Consider the following 20,902-nt stretch of genomic DNA (forward strand, 5'->3'; position numbering starts at 1 on the left):
TGCTCAAGTGTGTAAATACCTTCTGAGGGTTTATACGGCCCTTGTTCACCTCCTAACTGCATTGGTGGCAGGTGTTTTGGCTTTCTGAGAGCAGCAAGCAGAAGCCAAGCCCCTTCCCTAGGCCAGCGGGCGTAGCCAGTTTGCTCGGGGCAGCTGTCGTGCTGGTGTGCAGGGTTGTTTTGAGCCAGGCAGGGTGCCTGGGCAGGGTGTGTGGTCTGGAGCAGGAGTGTTGGGCTGGTCTGTCCCCGGGCACATCTGTGTCCTGCAGGATACGAGGGAATGGGAGGAGCTCAGGACCCTGTGCAGAGCAGGTCAGGCACAGTCCCTCAGGTGAGCCCAGCTGCTGTGCTAGAGTAGGGCCACAGGGCTCTGCAAGGATGGCAGAGACTGGCCAGCCACGGTGCCCATCCTCATGCGTGTTCCTGGTTTTCCCACCTTTCTTCCCTTTGGCACCTAGAGGCACAAATGGGAGGGTTGCCTCTCCTCCTCCAGGTCTCACAGCACGGGGTGAGGAAAGTGGGTCTTTTTGCTTTCTGTGACAGTATCTTGAGGCATCAGTATGGTTTGTGCAGAACATGGCAGCCTGGGAGGGTCCTGCCCTGGCTCGCTGCCGTGAGGATCCCTCTGGGTGTGCCAGGGTCAGCGCTGTGCCCAAACCAGGTCCCTGTCGAGGAGGCTCCCGTTAATAACACCTTATCAGACGCCGCTCAGGAACCTGCAGTGTCTAATATGTCTGTTGCCCTGGCAACGGCTCCTGCTCGCGCTCAGCATCTCCAGGCTGCCTGCTCCTGCTCCTCCTTCTCACACCAGCGCGCAGCCGGGCTGGCTGCCCCCTGGGACCCCCGTGTCCTCCCACTGGCCCCGCCGCAGGGACAGGGGCTGCGGGCTGCCTGAGGAGCAGAGCACATGCCGTGCCCCGCAGGGAGGAGGCTGGGGCTCACACTGCCCTCCCGTCCCTGCGGCTTCCCTTGCGTGGGGCTGGGGGATGAACGTAGCCAGGTCCTCTCTCCGTGGCATCTCGGCCTCTCTGGGCAGGGCCAGGCACCACCGTTCCCGTCGCAGCCCCTGCCGGGCCAGCTGGACTCGCAGGGCCGTGAGGAGGGTGAAGTGCAGTTCGCCCGTGCAGGGGATTACAAGACTGATGGGCTGGAGCTGGGAGAGAGGATGGCTTCCCAAGAGCCTCTGGGAGCGGGAGCTCTCCCTCCTCCCACCGCCAGCCTTACCCTTCTACACATTTCTGTCTCGTCATCTCTGCTGTCAGCTTTCTCTTCCTCAGTTTAGGGCATCTTCCCAGTGTTCCAGTCATCTTTCCATCTTTTTCCTTTCTCCCTTGCTCCAGGAATCATTGCTGCCCATCCCTACCATCTCACTTCCCCCTTCTGCTATCTTTACATTTTTACCCTCTTTCCCATTGTCTTTTCTTATTGCTCTCTCCCTTCTGCTGTCACTCAATTTTTCTCTCTCCCTCCTTTTCGCCCCCTCCCTCTCCCCCCTTTCCCTCTCACTCTGTGTCTCATTCTCCATCTCGGATGAAGGTAATGAAAATAATCGGGCTTCATTAATTCTGAGCCCTGTGAGATGATAGCCATTTGGAGCCATGTTTGCCAATTAGATGGTCTAAATTAGAAGTGACCTTGGTATACTGCCATCACTTTGCCTCTCAGAGTCTAATGAAGCTTTTCACTCCAGCACCCTCTCTCTCTCTCTTTGTAATGGAAATTACCTCCTTTGTCTGGTGGGGAACCTTCCCTCCCGTCTGTAATTCCCCTGGTTTCAGAGACATGGGGACAGTGATGTATCTCCTCAGACCTCTTCTGGAGGTTTTCATTTCAGAGCCACATGATTTCAGCATTTTGGGGCATGTTCAGGGCAACTGTCCCCTCGTGTGGTGTCCATGGCCAGCCGGCACAGGCAGGTGCAGTGTGAGAGGAGCTGGCTGCTCACACCAGCCACGAGTAATTGTTTGCACATGTCAGCAGTATGGGGTGTCACATTAAAGGGGTGTTGGGCTCTGAGCCTCCAGCCCTGCACACAAGCAGCTCTGCAGCTGGGTGTTAAAAATCCAGCAGATCCAGCGGTGGCCGGAGCCGCGCGTGTCAGTGCTGGAGGTTGTCACCAGTGAGGAGTGGGCCCAGTGCCTGTTCTGCAGAGGGGTGACAGGTGTGTAGGTGTCAGGGTGGGGCAGGGAGGCAGGAGACCTGAGCCATCAGCCCTCAGGTGCTCTGTAACAGTCGGGCTGGGCCACTGTGTCCATAGAAATGGCCACCAAAGCGGGGTGCACCTGCCTCTCCATGGATCTCATCATCATAAAGACATTTTACCTGCTGAGGGGGTCTGGATTTCACCCAAAAGGTGGGGTTCTTGGAAGCAGAGGGGCTTGTCCAGCAACTTTCCATCCTTTAAGGACCTTCTGTGTGGTAACAGGAGGAGAGCTTAGAGGGCCCTTAGCCGTCGGAGCTCAGGCTGGGCACAGGGGTGGATCTGGGGTGGCCCAGACAGAGGTGCCATGCTGCAGTGAGCTGTGCTGGTGACCTGTGGGCCAGGAGATGGTAGCTGCAGACACACAGGGGTCGGGTTTGGTGTTGGACAGAAAAGAACAGGCATGAGCAGGAGAAGGGAAGGGAGGAGACAAGCAACATTTGTTGAGCTCACAGCTGAGGGTCGTGTTTTAGTAATGGCTCACACTGACTGACGTGCTGCTGTTGTGAAACGGTGTTGGAGCCATTGAAACGGGTAGACGGGAACTGAGGAGGGGGAGGGCTTGCCAAGCTGAGGAGGGATGCCAGGATGACACACCAGGTATGTGCAGGTGAGAGGGAGGAGGAGAGCGCTTGACAGCCGCACGCACGAACACGGGCTGTGCTCCAGATGAACACACTCCTCGCAGTCACAGAACGGTTTCTGCTGTGAAATACATCTGCAGTACAAGATGCTGTGTCGCTGAGCGCCGCTCCTGTCGCACCTGCCAGGGAGCCCTGGGCCACTGCCCCTTCCTGCCCCATCATGCCCCCACTCTGGGTTTGGACAAAAAGCAGCCTCAGCATGTGGGGCAAATTCTGCAGGTCCAAAGAAATGAGATGTCCTCCGATGTTTTTGCAGCGTGAAAGGACAAACCCTTGGAAAAGGGCAGTCTGGAATTCCGTGTCAGTGCAGAGTGATTTGGGACGTGCAGCTCATTTGCACTCGTATGTTTGCCACCTGCCCGGGGCTGGTCCATGGGGATGAAAGGACGGAGGGTCCTGCCCTGGATTGTGGTGTAGGAAAGGGACAGGAGTCACCTGGATGGAGCCAGAGGACTGGAGTGAGTCCAGTTGCTGAGCAGTGCCTTCTTTCCAGTGGTTTGATCCCCGAGGCCAGCCCACGGCTGCACCGCCACAGTTCCTGCATCCATACCCAGAATTTCTAGCTCCCCGCACTTTTTTCCAAGCTTTTTTTCCATTTGCCTTTGGGAATTTTTTGCCTGTAGCAATTTAATGTACCACAGCCTTTTTTTTTTTTCTTTCTTTTTTTATTTTCTTTTTTTCCTTTTTTTTTTCTCCCCTGTGGTGGAGAGAGGATGGAAGGAAGGGAAGGAATGGTGGCTGTGGAGATGCAGGTAGATAAAGGTAATTACTTAAACACATATAGGGCAGGACTTACAGGTTTGGAGCCCCAGATTAAGATGCAGAGGAGCATGTGAGGTTGATGATTATATTTCGGGGAGAGTTAATTGACGGAAGGTGAAGGCAGACAAAGAACCGCTGCTTACTGCCTTCTTGAATCCCAATCAGGAATTATGATTAAAGACGCGGCGAGACAACAGAGGCCTGATGAATTGGTGTCTTTTTTTTTTCTTTTTTGCCGTCATTCACACTTGATTGACTTCAACCTTTCAAGTGCAAAAGTCTCTCTTTTCCATTATTATTCATAGCCATCTGAGTTTTTCTAATTAAAGTGTATGAAAACAATTACTGATCCGTCGTACTGAGCGTGGTGGTGGGGACGGCTGCCGTACTGTAACGCCTATGAAAAGGCACAGCTCTATAATGATGTGCAGCTGAGGTGTTAGATAATTTTATTCTTTTTCTACTCTGTTGGGGTTTTTTTTAATTTCTCATGATTTATTTTTCATAATTCCTAAAGATCCTAGGAAAGCAGGCTCTTCCTGCTGCTAGAGCTGAGAGGGACGGTTTCTTCTTGCCTCCCCTTCTTGGCATCCATGCTCATCCCCCTCCTCCAAGCCCAGCCACTGGAAATTACTCTGTGACCTTTAACATCTACCAACCAACCACCCACAGCCATCAGAGGCTTCTGTTTGGAGTAGAAGGTGGAATGTTTGGTGCATTCAGCTCCCCTCCTGGCACATGTCAGCAGCCTTCTCTGCTGCTCCATGGGAACTGGCACTCCCTGACATGCAGTGGCTGGCCCAGGAAAGGGAGGGAGCTCTGTGTCCCTCGCAGCTCAGGTCACGGCTCTGCAGCCACTTTTGTGCTGCCGTTTCATCCTGAGATTCTCCACAAGCTTCAGCTTCTCCACAGGTGTGCTCCTCTGCCCTGCAGTTCACTCAGAGCCTGGTGGCCCTTGGCTGTGCAGAAAGCCGGGCACATGGCGTGCAGCAGCCACACACGTTCTCTCTCTCCTGAAGTCCAGGGTTCAGGTGTCCTCTCCATATCCAGCAGAAGAATGGAGAGGCTTGTTTTGCCTTACCCCTGAATGGGAGTGTTTAGTTGTGCCTCACCTTCCCAGCAGTGGGAGGCTAGGAGCAGGAGGCCTGGTGGGAGGGGGACGCTCCCTGGGTGTCAGCAAGGGGGTGTGGAGGAGTCTTTGCTTGCCACGGGCTCTGACCAGCACTGGAGGCCCTGTGCTGGAAAACACGGGGATGGTGACAGTGAGGCAGGTCTGTCTGTCCCTGTGCTGTGAGACAGCGTTCCAGCAGGGTGAGGCATTGTCTCCAGACATTCAAAAGGACATTCGTTGTCCTGCATGTGATGCCAGCCACATGCAGGCTGCTGGTGAGATGGTTTGTGATCAGGTATATCCAAAGAAACAGTTTTTCAGAACAGGAGGAGTGTGCACATTTGGCTCTTCCAAAGAGCCTCTCCAGCTGAGCCATGCCGATTCTCCAGCTCTGCAGAAGCAGTGGTGTCCCAGCACTGCACTGGTTTTGATGGTGCAGGATCTAGCCAAATACTTGAAGAGGAGCAAAGGAAATGCATCAGTCAGAGCAAGGAAAGGGTTACCAAAAGCTTTTTATTTCACAATTTGCTTTCTCTTTAGTCCTTTCTTATTCATCCTTTCCTTTGTCACCTCTCTCCTTATTTGTACTTTTCTTTCTCATGCCCCTCCTTTCCCTGCATCGATACACTTTGAAAACAGTGCTGCAATGCTCCCTGGTTCAAGATTACAGTGTACTTTACTAGGTATGATTTAATTAGGGGCCTTATTATGTTTTCAGCAGCTTAAGGTGGGCCTTTCAACTTATCTACCTAATTGGTTGCACAAGAAGTTTCACAGCCCATGACAAAACATTGTCAGTGATCAAAGTCTGAATTCCACATAAAGGAAAAATATTAATAATAAGATTATTCTTCAAGTGTGCACTGCTAATTATGTCCAGAATGTAACTGTAGAAACACTTTTGACTGATTTGAGCTTTGTCTAATAAATACGAAGTCTTCCCAGTGAGCTGGGAAAGATGACACCTCTGACTTCACAATACTGATGTCTAGTTTTGCGACTGGAGATGTTTAAAATATTTTCCTGTGTTTTTCCTCTCCCTGTGTCCTTTCCCCCTGTCTCTAGGTGACAACCCCTGAGGTGATGATGCCCAGCAGCATGTTCCTTCCAGCAGCTGCTCCAGAGAAGGATGGGAACTCGGGCGCAGAGGAGCGGGAGGGGAAACAGTCTGGTGAGTGCAGGTCAATGAGATCCCCTGTCCCAGCACTCCCCCAGCTCCATCACCTGCTCAGGGACCAGTTCATTCCTGTTAATCCTCTCTTTGACAGGACCTAGACTCAAATGCTATGTTCAGTTTGATGAGCCTTCTTTTTTGAAAATAGGCAGGACATGAAAAAGGAACAGTGAAGACAGAGGTGGCTGAATGGCTTTTGCTTGAAAGGGAGAATTGAAGGTGATAAATGCACTAAGGGATGTGTGTGTGAATAATTTCCAGATACTCAAAGTGAGCAAGGAAGTAAATTGTGTGGGTTTATGCAATGGGCCATGATGAGGTTAATGGGCTGGTATTGAAACAAATGAATGAAGATAGAGGAGAAATGTTAGAAATACTTGTCGTGTTGGAGATCAAAAATCACAGAGTATTCAGGACTGAAAGAGGGGGTGTTGATCTGCCGTGGTGTGCTGGTGTAATTTTTGGGTTTGCTCTAATTCTGTTTTCACAGAGATCTCTGAGGATGTGGGGAAGACCCTTTTGTCATCGGACAGTGCGGAGCACAGCGGAGACCCCAAGCCCACTCCAGCTGATCCGAGCGCTGCCCGGGAGGACTCTGGCTTCCTGTGCTGGAAGAAGGGCTGCAGCCAGGTCTTCAAGAGCTCAGTAGCCCTGCAGACACACTTCAACGACGTCCATGCCAAGCGGCCGCAGCTGCCGGTCTCTGACCGCCACGTCTACAAGTACCGCTGCAACCAGTGCAGCCTGGCCTTCAAAACCATCGAGAAGCTGCAGCTCCACTCCCAGTACCACGTCATCCGGGCAGCCACCATGTGCTGCCTCTGCCAGCGCAGCTTCCGAACCTTCCAGGCCCTGAAGAAGCACCTGGAAACCAGCCACCTGGAGCTGAGTGAGGCTGACATTCAGCAGCTGTACGGTGGTCTCTTGGTCAACGGGGACCTCCTTGCTATGGGGGACCCCTCACTTGCCGAGGACCACACAATAATAGTTGAGGAAGATAAGGAAGAAGAGAGCGACCTGGAAGATAAGCAGAGCCCAACAGGCAGCGATTCGGGGTCGGTGCAAGAGGACTCTGGCTCAGAACCAAAAAGGGCCTTACCCTTCAGGAAGGGCCCTAACTTCACTATGGAGAAATTTCTAGATCCATCTCGCCCATACAAGTGCACAGTCTGCAAGGAGTCCTTCACGCAGAAGAACATTCTCCTGGTACATTACAATTCCGTTTCTCATCTGCATAAACTGAAACGAGCCCTCCAAGAGTCTGCTACTGGGCAGCCTGAGCCTACCAGCAGCCCAGACAACAAACCCTTCAAGTGTAACACCTGCAACGTGGCCTACAGCCAGAGCTCGACTCTGGAGATCCACATGAGGTCTGTCCTGCACCAGACCAAGGCTCGTGCGGCCAAGCTGGAGGCAGCCAGCGGCAGCAGCAACGGAGCTGGCAACAGCAGCAGCAGCAACAGCCTCTCCCTGGGCTCATCCACACCGAGCCCTGTGAGTGCCAGCAACAGCAATGCTTTTGCAACCACCAGCACGAGCACTTCAGGCACCACTCCCATTCCCAGCCTACTCAGCCAGGTCTCCAGTGACAGTGTGGGAATTCCTCCCTTGGGTAACGCTGTAAGCACTAACATCTCCTCCCCTGCAGAGCCCAAAGAGGTGAACCGCAAGAAGCTGGCAGACATGATTGCATCCAGGCAGCAGCAGCAGCAGCAGCAGCAGCAGCAGCAGCAGCAGCAGCAACAAGCCCAAACCCTGGCACAGGCACAGGTCCAGGCCCACCTGCAGCAGGAGCTGCAGCAGCAAGCTGCTCTCCTTCAGTCCCAGCTCTTCAACCCAGCACTTTTGCCGCACTTTCCGATGACCACTGAGACCCTTCTGCAGCTGCAGCAGCAGCAGCATCTTCTGTTCCCATTCTACATCCCCAGTGCTGAGTTCCAGCTCAATCCAGAAGTCAGCTTGCCTGTCACCAGTGGTGCACTGACATTGACTGGGACGGGTCCAAGTTTGCTGGAGGACCTGAAAGCACAAGTTCAGCTCCCTCAGCAGAGCCACCCACAGCTCTTGCAGCAGCAGCAAGGTCAGCTGTCCTTGCCACAGCCCCACTCCGTCCTATTACAGCAGAGCCAGCACCCAGAGAAGAAGAATAAATCTGTAGTGAAGGAGAAAGATAAAGAAACCCCACGGGAAAGGGAAAGTGCAGAGAGGGGAGACAATAACATAACACTGAAGGAGTCTCTTCCTGATAACTTAAAGCCCAAAGAGAAGAAGGACTTTGTGCCAGGCAGCAGTTCAGAGCCCTCCATACTGCCTCCACGGATTGCTTCTGACGCGAGGGGCAACGCCACCAAAGCCTTGCTGGAAAACTTTGGCTTTGAGCTCGTCATTCAGTACAACGAGAACAAGCAAAAGGGGCAGAAGAAAAACGGGAAGACAGAGCAAGGTGAGAACTTGGAAAAGCTGGAGTGCGATACGTGCGGCAAGTTCTTCTCAAACATCCTCATCCTGAAGAGCCACCAAGAGCACGTCCACCAACATTACTTTCCCTTTAAGCAGTTGGAGAGATTTGCCAAACAGTACAGAGAACACTACGACAAACTGTACCCGCTGCGGCCGCAGACCCCAGAGCCCCCGCCGCCGCCGCCGCCGCCTCCGCTCCCCGCAGCCCCTCCTCAGCCAGCTGCTGCTCCTGCCATCCCCACGTCAGCCCCACCCATCACCTCTCCCACCATCGCGCCGGCCCAGCCATCCGTGCCGCTCACCCAGCTCTCCATGCCGATGGAGCTCCCCATCTTCTCGCCGCTCATGATGCAGACCATGCCCCTGCAGACACTACCAGCGCAGCTGCCGCCTCAGCTGGGCCCCGTAGACCCCCTGCCCGCCGACTTGGCCCAGCTGTACCAGCACCAGCTCAACCCCAGCCTTCTCCAGCAGCAGCAGAACAAGAGGCCACGCACGCGGATCACCGATGACCAGCTCAGAGTCCTTCGGCAGTATTTTGACATTAACAATTCCCCAAGTGAGGAACAGATCAAAGAGATGGCAGACAAATCTGGATTGCCCCAGAAAGTGATCAAGCACTGGTTCAGAAACACCCTGTTCAAGGAGCGCCAACGCAACAAGGACTCCCCGTACAACTTCAGCAACCCTCCCATTACCAGTCTGGAAGAGCTGAAGATAGACTCACGGCCTCCTTCTCCAGAGCCCCAGAAGCAGGAGTACTGGGGAAGCAAGCGCTCCTCTCGGACACGTTTTACTGACTACCAGCTCAGAGTCCTGCAAGACTTCTTTGATGCCAATGCTTACCCAAAGGATGATGAATTTGAGCAGCTTTCTAACTTGCTGAACCTCCCAACACGTGTTATAGTGGTGTGGTTTCAGAACGCCCGTCAGAAAGCTCGGAAGAACTATGAGAATCAGGGAGAAGGCAAAGACGGGGAGCGACGGGAGCTCACAAATGACAGGTACATTAGAACAAGCAACTTGAACTACCAGTGCAAAAAGTGCAGTCTGGTCTTTCAGCGCATTTTTGATCTCATTAAACACCAGAAAAAGCTTTGTTACAAAGATGAGGATGAGGATGGACAGGATGATAGCCAGAACGAAGACTCTATGGATGCAATAGAGCTCTTGACTCCAACCAGTTCCTCCTGCAGCACCCCGATGCCCTCACAAGCTTACAGCACACCCACATCTTCAGCCAACGCAACCTCCTCAGCTCTTCTGCAGCTCACGGCAGAGGCAGACGATTCCTCCACCTTTAGTTCTAAAGCAGAAGCTACAGATGAGAAACCAAAGCAGTCTGAACCTCCAAGTACACAGCAAAACCAAACCCAAGAGAAGCAAGTGCAACCAAAGCAAGAGCCTCAGCAGCAACAGGACCAAGGAGAACAAAAGACAAGTTCAGCACACCAAAAGATTTCACAGCTATCCTCCCCCTCTTCGCTGCAACAGCCACCTCCTCCTCAGCCCCCTCAGTGCTCCTTGTCACAGTCAAGTCCAAGTCCATCTCAGCTCTCACACCTCTCCCTCAAACCCATTCACACATCCACCCCTCAGCAGCTGGCAAACCTACCTCCTCAGCTAATCCCATACCAGTGTGACCAGTGTAAACTGGCATTTCCTTCCTTTGAGCATTGGCAAGAGCATCAGCAGCTCCATTTCCTGAGTGCACAGAACCAGTTTATCCACCCCCCATTCTTGGACAGAACACTGGATATGCCATTCATGCTTTTTGATCCCAGTAATCCACTACTGGCAAGCCAGCTGCTGTCTGGAACGTTACCACAGATTCCAGCAAGCTCAGCCACCTCCCCATCGACTCCAACATCCACCATGAACACGCTGAAGAGAAAGCTGGAGGAAAAGGCCAGTGCAAGCCCTGGAGAGAATGACAGTGGGACTGGGGGAGAAGAGCCCCAAAGGGATAAGCGTCTAAGGACCACCATTACCCCTGAGCAGCTGGAAATCCTGTACCAGAAGTACTTGCTCGACTCCAACCCCACGCGGAAGATGCTGGATCACATTGCACACGAAGTGGGCCTGAAGAAGCGCGTGGTACAGGTCTGGTTCCAGAACACCCGTGCACGAGAGAGGAAGGGGCAGTTCCGAGCTGTGGGGCCTGCCCAAGCCCACCGACGGTGTCCCTTCTGCCGAGCTCTCTTCAAAGCAAAGACAGCTCTGGAAGCTCACATCCGATCCCGTCACTGGCACGAGGCCAAGCGAGCTGGGTACAACCTGACGCTGTCTGCCATGCTGCTGGACTGCGACGGAGGGCTCCAGATGAAAGGAGACATCTTTGATGGAGCCAGCTTCTCCCACATGCCACCAGCTGGCAGCGACGGACAGAGCGTTCCCCTCTCCCCGGTGAACAAGAGTATGGAACTGTCACCTAGAACCCTGCTGAGTCCATCTTCCATTAAGGTGGAAGGGGTTGAAGACTTTGAGAGTCCCTCCATGTCCTCAGTCAATCTGAACTTTGACCAGACAAAGCTGGACAACGATGACTGCTCTTCCGTCAACACTGCAATCACAGACACTACCACAGGAGACGAAGGGAACGCAGACAACGACAGTGCAACGGGGATTGCAACCGAAACCAAATCCACATCAGGACCCAGCGAAGGGCTGACTAAAGCAGCCATGATAGCAATGTCTGAATATGAAGATCGTCTGTCTTCGGGCCTGGTCAGCCCAGCTCCCAGCTTCTACAGCAAAGAGTACGACAATGAAGGTACCGTGGACTACAGTGAAACCTCCAGCCTCGCAGACCCCTGCTCGCCCAGCCCTGGTGCAAGTGGCTCAGCCAGCAAGTCTGGCGAAAGCGGGGACCGGCCCGGGCAGAAACGCTTTCGCACTCAGATGACAAATCTCCAGCTCAAGGTTCTTAAGTCATGCTTTAATGACTACAGGACACCGACCATGCTGGAGTGTGAGGTCCTGGGCAATGACATTGGACTGCCAAAGAGAGTTGTTCAGGTCTGGTTCCAGAATGCGAGGGCGAAAGAGAAGAAGTCAAAACTCAGCATGGCCAAGCATTTTGGTATAAACCAAACAAGCTACGAGGGACCCAAAACAGAGTGCACTTTGTGTGGCATCAAGTACAGCGCTCGGCTGTCTGTACGTGACCATATCTTCTCTCAACAGCATATCTCCAAAGTTAAAGAAACCATTGGAAGTCAGTTGGATAAGGAAAAGGAGTATTTTGACCCAGCCACTGTACGTCAGTTGATGGCTCAGCAGGAGCTGGACCGAATCAAAAAAGCCAACGAGGTTCTTGGTCTGGCAGCTCAACAGCAAGGCATGTTTGACAACACACCCCTGCAAGCTCTGAACCTTCCTGCTGCGTACCCAGCGCTACAGGGCATCCCTCCAGTCTTGCTCCCAGGCCTCAACAGCCCATCCTTACCTGGCTTCACTCCATCCAACACAGGTGGGTACGGGTGTTACCCTGCTTAGGCGCACCTTCGCTTGGCACATACCTAGCACAAGGAGTTGTTCCCTCAGGAATGACTGATAACAGGATTCCTGGCCTGGTATTTTATCTAATTCCTGAACTCAGGAAGTTTTGTAGCAAAGTCTGAACTAGAGCAACATCTAGACATGCTGCGTATCCCTGTGTACAAATCCTGAAACTCCTTCAAGGAAGTGGAATGTAGAAGATTTATCCAGTGTAACAGAAGGACTAATGTGCTGAATGAATACACTGTCCATTGTTCCTTTTGACATTCAGTTTATGTGGTGCCATCCCAAGCATTCAAAAATCCAAACTGTTCTAGGGAAAGGTGTGGTGTGTGTGGTAGCACTGGTGGCAGATGCCCAGAGCATCTTTATGTGTCCCTGAGGTGAACTCTGGGACAAAGCCCAATGCAGGTGAGGATCAGTTTTGAGTAATGGCTGGTTATGACCTGAAAGCACGTCCTCAACAAAGGATGGTGTAGTTGTGGGACAAATCTAATTTGTATTTAGTAAGATTTTTCTTAACAATGCTACATAAAAATGAAATTTGTCATAATTCTTTGGCCTAATCTCAGATACTGGACTTCATCTTTTGAGAATGCTCCTTTCCCTTGTACCTCGTGGATAAATGGAAAGTCTAAGCCATGTAGCAAACACTAGCACTGGAAAGTGCAGCTCAGTGACCAGCAGTGACCTAAAAAAGGTGATCCAAAGGCCTTGTTTCATTATGTGTCTGAAGGGCCCCTGGAGGTGTGAGGGGTTTTCCATGTCACCCTTCTCACCAGAGATCTTGTTTCAGAGCACTCGGCCAGAAGCCTCTCTTTGGCAAATCATATCATCACCCTGTCGCAGGTTGCTCTGCTGCACTGTTTGCTTAGTGCCCCAAGTTTATAACAAAAACTAAAATTACTTCTTTGCACTTCAGTCCATATTGCTGCTTTTATTTTTCTCCAAAGCCCAGGATGTGTCCTGGGGAGACGGGACTGCATCTGATGAATCTTAAATGCTGTCAGTGACTGCCTAGACAGGACTGAACTGTTTAGAAAGTCAAACAGTCTGTTTGTGGCCTTTAGATAAAGCTCCAAAGGTCAGGCCACGGCAGCTCCGGGCCTGTCAGAGCAGATAAGGCCATGCATCCAGGAACACTGTGAATTACCTCCTGCTCCTTCACTTGAACCTCTCAGGGATGTTCAGCTGGGAAACATCCATTTCAGTGGTGTCCACGTATGGCATGCCCTTATCCGAGATCTCCAGGGCCACTGCATGGAGCCTCATTCCATACCTGTCCTGTTGTCACAAATCATTCTTGTCCCAGCACCCCATCAGGAGCCAAAGGGTTTGGGTCAGCCGTGGCTGAACCCTCCCAGCTGCAGCCACCCTCCTTGCAGCCCTCCTGCAGCTCCTTGGCAGTACAACCTCCAATAAAAGTCACCTTGCCTCCACGGCTGGTCCATGCCACTGTTCCTGCCCAGGCTGGTCTCTGAGCAGCCCCTGCTGCAGTGCTGGGACTCAGGTTTGTTACAGACTGGTCGGGTTTTGCTCATGGGTTTTACAGCAGGTTCCTGCTCAGGAGCTGGGGAATGTACAGGGCTGTGCCAGCGGGATATTGGAGCTTTATTTTGGGGGTTTTTCCCCACATGGCATCACGGGAGTTGCCAAGCAGAACGTTCCTCTTCAGGAGCGTATTTGCCAGCTGCAGCAGCCATGACTAATGGAGGTGACTCCAGGAGCCACACTCCTCTCGCTCCCAGCCACTGGGAGAGCAGAAATTGGCACCAGGGACAGCGTTGTCAGTGGCTGTTCCTCCTGTCAGGAAGAATGACAAGCTTCACATTCCACCATTAATCTATCTCCTTAATGAGGAAGCATCAATACACTTTTAATTCCCCACAAAACACGATGCTTATGCCCAGGGGAGATGTCTGAACACCACATAAACTCTGGAATTGCTCAGAAGCTGAGCATGCAGAGCCCCTGGCATTAGAGGGAAGGATGGATGGACGGACGGACGGATGGATGGATGGATGGATGGATGGATGGATGGATGGATGGAGGGATGGGTGGATAGATGGATGGATGGATGGAGGGATGGATGGACAGGACGAAGGAAGGCAGGAAGGAAGGAGGGAAGGGAGTTGCTTCAAAGGTTTGTGGATTCATGAGCATCAGCTTAATAAGGACAAAATAAATTAGGTTTAGCCCATTCAGTCTCCAGTTTCCATGACCAGGGCTTCCCAATCTGTGAAGATTTCTACAAGATGAGCAGTGTTGAGTGTTCTCACCCTTTGGAGTAGCACCATCCTGCTGCTGGAGTCTTTTGGCCCAAGGACCTGCTAGAGCAGATGCTGACAGGTTAATCATGTGGGAATTTCAGAGGAGTCAGAAAACATCAGCTGTGCTGGGCACCCTGGGTGCTGGTGGGTGTCCCTGTCACACGGTCGGTGCCACTGGGCAGTGCGGCCAAGGCAGTGGGGGCTGAGGGGACATGTCCCCAGCACGCAGGGCCTGTGGGGTGGGACAGGAGCTGTTTTGCAGAGGGAGCGGCAGCAGGGATGGGCTCTCTGACCTGTGCTGCTGCAGCAACGCATCAGCTCGGGCTGGTGGCTGCCCTCATACAGAGGAGATGGAGGCTCCAGGCTGTGGGCTGGCCTGGGGTCACCCTCTTCATGCTTTTTGCCTGCCCAGCACAAAGTGACTTTTCACCTCTCTCTGTCTTCCTCTTGCAGCTTTAACTTCTCCCAAACCCAGCCTGATGGGCCTGCCCAGCACAAGCGTCCCTTCACCCGGCCTCCCCACCTCTGGATTACCAAATAAGCAGCCCCCGGCCGCACTGAGCTCACCCAGCCCAGCACAAGCCACGGCGGCCGTGGCCCCGCAGCAGCCGCCGGCCACGGCCCCGCAGCCGCCGCCGCAGCAGCCACCCCCCGCGCCGCGCAAGGAGAAGGAGAACGAGAAGGCAAAAGAGAAGGAGAAGGCACCCAAGGGGAAGGGGGACACCCTGCCAGGGCCCAAGAAGGAAAAGGGGGAGGCACCGGCAGGCACCCTGGCGGCCCCGCTGCCCACCATGGAGTACGCGGTGGAGCCTGCCCAGCTGCAGGCGCTGCAGGCCGCCCTCAATTCGGACCCCACCACCTTGCTGACGAGCCAGTTCCTTCCTTACTTCGTCCCCGGCTTTTCCCCCTACTATGCCCCACAGGTCCCTGGCGCCCTGCAGAGCGGGTACCTGCAGCCCATGTATGGGATGGAGGGGCTGTTCCCGTACAGCCCTGCACTCTCACAGGCGCTGCTGGGGCTGTCTCCTGGCTCACTGCTGCAGCAGTACCAGCAATACCAGCAGAGTCTGCAGGAGGCATTGCAGCAGCAGCAGCGACAGCAGCAGCAACAGCAGCAGCAGCAGCAGCAACAGCAGCAACAGCAACAGCAGCAACAGCAGCAGCAGCAGCAACAGCAGCAGCAGAAACCGCAGCAGCCCAAAGGAAGCCAAACCCCCGTCCCCACGGGGGCTGCCACCCCGGACAAAGACCCTGCCAAAGAACCCCCCAAGCAAGAAGAGCAGAAGAACGCACCCCGCGAGGTGTCCCCCCTCCTGCCCAAACCCCAAGAAGAGCCTGAAGCGGAAGGCAAGGGCGCGGACTCGCTCTGCGACCCTTTCATCGTCCCAAAGGTGCAGTACAAGCTGGTCTGCCGCAAGTGCCAGGCGTGCTTCGGCGACCAGGAGGCGGCCAGCGACCACCTGAAGTCCCTCTGCTTCTTCGGCCAGTCTGTGGCGAACCTGCATGAGATGGTGCTTCACGTGCCCACGGGCAGCGGCCAGGGCAGCGGCTCGTACCAGTGCGTGGCGTGCGACAGCACGGTGTGTGGGGACGAAGCCCTCAGTCAGCATCTCGAGTCAGCCCCGCACAAACATCGAACAATCACAAGAGCAGCAAGAAACGCCAAAGAGCACCCCAGTCTATTACCTCACTCTGCCTGCCCCCCCGACCCCAGCACCGCATCTACCTCGCAGTCGGCCGCTCACTCAAACGACAGCCCCCCGCCCCCCCGGCCCCCCCCGGCTTCCCCCCACGCCTCCAGAAAGCCCTGGCCCCCGGCAGCCCCGCGCGCCCCGCCAGGGCAGCCGCCGCCGCCGCCCTTCCCTCCTCTCTCCTCATCTTCAACGGTTACCTCAAGTTCATGCAGCACCTCAGGGGTTCAGCCCTCGATGCCAACAGACGACTATTCGGAGGAGTCTGACACGGATCTTAGCCAAAAGTCAGATGGACCGGCGAGCCCGGCGGAGGGGCCCCAGGACCCCGGCTGCCCTAAGGACAGTGGTCTAGCTAGCATAGGAATGGACACCTTCAGATTGTAAGCTTTGAAGATGAACAATGAAAATGAATTTAAATAAAAAAAGTTAATAACAAACCAATTTCAAAAATAGACTAACTGCAATTCCAAAGCTTCTAACCAAAAAAAAAAAAAAAGAAAAAAGAAAAAAAGAAAAAGCGTGGGTTGTTTTCCCATATAACGATGCCGGTGGGTTTTACATTTCTTTTTTCCTTTCCTTTTAATAAAATAAAACTTAAAAAAAGAAAAAAAAAAATCTGTTACATTTGTCCTCTGGAAGGTACTGTTGGTCTGGGAGACGAAGGCCGTGCTGCCTCCTGGCGCCTGCGGAGCTCGCACCCCTGTACATTGCCCCGTCTGATCCCCCGTCGATAGCACAGCAGAGCCCGGCAGCGCTGTATGGGAAAGCAGCCCACCTGGAGACAGTTTTAAATTTCTTGCTATCTTAGCATTCAGATACCAATGGCTTGCTAAAAGAAAAAAGAAATGTAATGTCTTTTTATTCTCAGGTCAATCGCTCACACTTTGTTCTGTTTTCAGAATCATTGTTTTATATATATATATATATATATATATACATATATATATAATTTCTTTCGTTTGTTTTGGGGGTTTTGTTTTGGTTTGGTTTTGTTCCAGAAAAGGATTTTTTTGTTGTTGTTGTTTTTTGGTTTCTGGGGGGTTTTTTTGTTAATTTAAAATGGGCAGAAAGTATTCAAGAGAAAAACAATGTGAACTGCTTTAGCTTTTCGGGGATTTTAAGGGTAGCTTTTTCTGCTGAAGCCAATTCCAAGGGGAAAAGTTAAGCACTCCCACTTTTCAGAAAAAAAAAAACCACACAAAGAGTGTTGAGGACTTGGAGCTTAAAAAAATAAGTTTTAAAACAACTGACTTTCTGTATTTATGATAGATATGACCATTTTTGGTGTTGAGTAGATTGTTGCATTGGAAATGAACTGAAGCAGTATGGTAGATTTAAAAGAAAAAACCCTTTTGTGTACATTTAGCTTTTGTATGGTCCAGCTGACGGCTTCTCATTTGATGTTGTCTTGTTCATTCCTAGACAGATAGATTGCGATCCATCGACTCGCCTGAGCTTTTCTCCCCTTTGTACCTTGATCCCCGTCCCCATCCTGTAATCTTCCACTTATGGTCGCTACCTTCATTTCTTAGAGGGTGGTTGCATAATTATTTTATAAAAACTAAAGAAAGAAGTTCAAAGGGTTTTGGGGGTCAGTAGGATCCCTTGCAGAATATTTTTTGTTGGGGGTTTGAAACTTTTTAAGGCATATACATGCGATTTACCTATGTCTGTTACCCTTGTGCACTTATTTTATTCTTATTTTCCATTTCTCTTTTTTTCTTCTCTTTTTCTTCCCCTATTCCTTTACTCATTTTGTAAATGCTTCAAAGACTCTGTTCCTGACCTCTGAGCATTGGTTCTGTTTGTGTAATTAGGCTACACTCTGTTCCTTCTTTTGAAAAAAAAAAGAAAAAGGTTTTGTTACATTTTTTCTCTAAAGAAAATTCATGCTTTAAATAAAATCCAAAGACATACCCTTCACCACTGGTGCAGAATGAGCAAAAAGGATTCTTTTTACTTGAGAATTTGTTTCTGATTTAAACAAACAAGTCTAAGTTTAAATAAAGAATAAAAAAACGTACCGAGGTTGTTATCTGTGCTTCTTCTGCAAGCAGAGAGACAACTCTTAGTGAGCACCCAGTGCACCCCAGGCAGGTTTCTCTTTCCAAGATCTCTCAGTGGCAGCACCGGGTGCCAGGCTCAGGGAGGCCCCGAGCCCCCCGGCCCCCCCAGCCCGCAAGCACCTCAAGTGGCCCAGACTTTGAAAGGAAAACTTTATGCTGCTAAAATGTAGATTTTTGGAGACGTAGATACTTTGCTGTTCCCTTCCATAACCAAATGCCAACAGAAACAACCTCTTTCCGCCATGTTTCCTCTGCCCGAAAGCACGAGAGCCTTCTGCCCACCATCATCATCCTCCTCCTGCTTCAAAAGGGAACTTCGAAGACTGTGAACGCAGGTTCCTCCCGCGCCTCCGGCCGCTCCTCCCCGGGCCCACGCCGCTCGCCGCCGCCGTGAGAGACTGGAGCATCTGAGTGCGGGTTCGGTTTCTAGCGGGACACTTATATTTTTATGGAGTTTTGGTTTTAGTTTGACGAAAGACTAGATCCTGAACTGTTGTACATATTTCTGACTAGGCTAATGCACAGTGCAAATTCCTTTTTTAATTGTTTTTTAAGTAGTTGATACTAAAGCGCGAACCACCGGATGTTCCTCCCGGGACCCAGCTGTAGCATAAGGTGTCAAAAACAGAACCACGTACCCATGGAGCGTTTGCTGTTTCAACAAACTGTTTTCTTTAACAGAAGTTCTTGTATTTCTCCCTGTGTTTGAGATGAACATTTTTTAAATTCTAAAGTTGTACAGTTTTTTTTTCCATTATTTTATCTTGTTTGTAATTCTATGAAATATATATATATATATTTTTTGCCATTTAACTGTTGTATGTTACTCTGTCTGTATCATATAGAAATTTTTTTGTTTTGTTTTGTTTTGGATTCTCTCTGTGATGCCAGTTCCCAGTTTAACACAAGCTTTATCTGTCCAACTCTGCGAGGTCTCTTTTGGAAATCCTTTTCGTATGTCTCGTTTTGTTTCGTTTTTTTAATTATATTGCTTGGTCATAGTGCAATTTCTCTCTCCTCCTTCCCCCTCCTCCTTCCCACCCACTAAAAGGTTTTATAAATTCATTTCCTTGTATTTTTTCTAAATGTTTCTAGAGACTCTTTCCGTGCGAGGTTGCCTCCTCCTCCCGCTCCTCCCGCGGCGCGGCTGCGCGGGGACCCCAGCGCCAGCCTCGCGCCACCCCAGCCCACGCGTGGCCTTTCCAGCAAGCGGCAGAGCAGGGCCGGCCTGGGCACGAGGAAAACACTTCAAACTTAGCATTAAGCGGGTTTCTGTTTTATTTTTAATAAAAAGCTTTTTTAAGTGGTGAAGATGGCCAAAGTTTCATACAATTGAGAATAAAGAGAAGCATCAGGGGTGTGCGGGGCCACCTGGGGCTGGTGGGGGACAAGGTGGGTGGACACAGCCAGCACGCTCACCAAAATATATTTTGCTTTAAAAAAAAAAAAAAAAAAGAAAGCTTTTAAATAGAAGCAGAAGTTGGGTTGGTTGGTTGGTCGGTTGGTCGGTTGGTCAGTCGGTCGCTTGATGGTTGGTTGGTCGGTTGGTTGGCGCTGATACTGCCCACTGTGAAACAAAACTTTGACTATTTTTTTGTTTTTATTTGGGGGGGGGCGAGTTTCGGTAGAACAGAAAGCATAAATGAGGTGAAGAGGGTTATGAACAGCCTTTGCAATGTACAAAAACTAGAGCAAGTGAAACCAAAAATGATGTTCTTGGTGTTTTTCTATACTGTAGTCTTGTTAGCTTTTTTGTTACTGTAACAATGCTGATCTCGAACTGTACCAAAATACATGAGACTGACAGAAACAAACCACATGGAACTTTCAAAACTTTAAAAAACTTGTCACAAAAGACTTTGTTGTCATAGTTGAGTTGACTGTAGATGGTAATTGAATATACTCCTTTGGAACTATTTCATCACGTATGTTTCCTGCTCATTGTGATACATTAAAAAAAAATGAGCAAAAGCTCTAGTGTCAATGTCCCGCGTGTGCGGTGCTGGGTCCGTGTTGGGTGGGTGTGTGCCCGGCGTGGCCCGGCCTGGCACGGCTCGGCAGGGCAGAGCCGCGTGCCCCACACGTGGCCCCGCAGGGCGCGCGCTGCCGCTGCCGTGCCCGCTCCAGCGCCAGCAGCGAGCCAGGCAGCGCCCGCCGCGCTGCAGCCTTGGGACGCTGCCGTGTCAGAAGGACGTTAGAAGTGCAATCAACTGTATTAAATGACTGCGGAAGGACTCTGGGCATGGTTCTGTAGTGAACGGTTCAAGGGAAAGTGCAGTGCCTTGATGGTCCATCCTGAAACCTGGGAACTAAAAAAAAAATCACATGTGTTTCTGCTGATAAATGGAAAGAAGATGCAGGTAAGTAGGTAAGTGGCAACTCATTGCACTCCCTGTGCAGCAGGGAGGGAGCCCAGAGGAACTGCTGAGTGCTCAGTACACAATTCTCCTGCCAAAAATTTCCCCTTGCAGCAGAGACGGCTTGAAATCCGCTAACAGGGACCACATCCAAAAGGAGTCACGGGCCACGGCTCATCTCTAATTTATAACTACCGTGATAAATAATTTACACCCACCACTGCAGGTGGGGCAAGCATCTGCCAGTATGGGTGTCCTTGGTGCAGTTGCCAGGACAGCGAGGGGCTTCCTCCCCCTCCACGGGACAAGGGCTGAGCTCCGAGGTCTCCAGCAGAGCAGAGGGCTCAGGGAGGCAATCTGACAGCTCCCAGGGGTGTGGAGCATTCCTTGGTTAACATTCCTACTGACTGACCTGGGCCCCACAGGCCCTGAATTGCAAAGTAAGGTGTGTCAGTCACCAAGGTCCCCATGATCCCGGATGCTGTGGCGTAGCTGCCGCAGCCCCTGCCCAGGAGCAGCCTCCAAAGGCGACCCCTGCCCCACGGGCACCCAGGGTGGCGAGGCCAGGTGCACCTGGACACGCTGCAGCTCAGGAAACTCTTCAAACTCTCTTCTGGCCAGGCTGCCCAGTCCTGTCCCTGGCTTGGGCACTGTTCCTCTGGCA

The 20,902-nt window shown here is 51.8% G+C and overlaps 1 protein-coding gene across 13 annotated transcripts in view; it reads left to right on the plus strand.

Annotated features, from left to right (window-relative positions):
- The window catches only part of ZFHX3 (zinc finger homeobox 3), a 385,515-nt gene extending 365,777 nt beyond the window's left edge, over nt 1-19,738 (plus strand). For 12 of the 13 annotated variants that reach the window (XM_038147757.1, XM_038147759.1, XM_038147761.1 and 9 more), the window contains 3 exons: nt 5,782-5,887; nt 6,381-11,822; nt 14,575-16,199. In XM_038147757.1, coding sequence (XP_038003685.1) covers nt 5,782-5,887; nt 6,381-11,822; nt 14,575-16,199 — 7,173 coding nt within the window. Of the gene's footprint in view, nt 1-5,781; nt 5,888-6,380; nt 11,823-14,574 lie in introns of all 13 variants that reach the window. The other variant, XM_038147767.1, reaches the window with a different exon arrangement.
- Nucleotides 19,739-20,902: the final 1,164 nt, after the last annotated feature.

The sequence above is a fragment of the Motacilla alba genome, chromosome 11 (genome assembly GCF_015832195.1).
Source record: "Motacilla alba alba isolate MOTALB_02 chromosome 11, Motacilla_alba_V1.0_pri, whole genome shotgun sequence".
NCBI classification, from domain to species: Eukaryota; Metazoa; Chordata; class Aves; order Passeriformes; family Motacillidae; genus Motacilla; species Motacilla alba.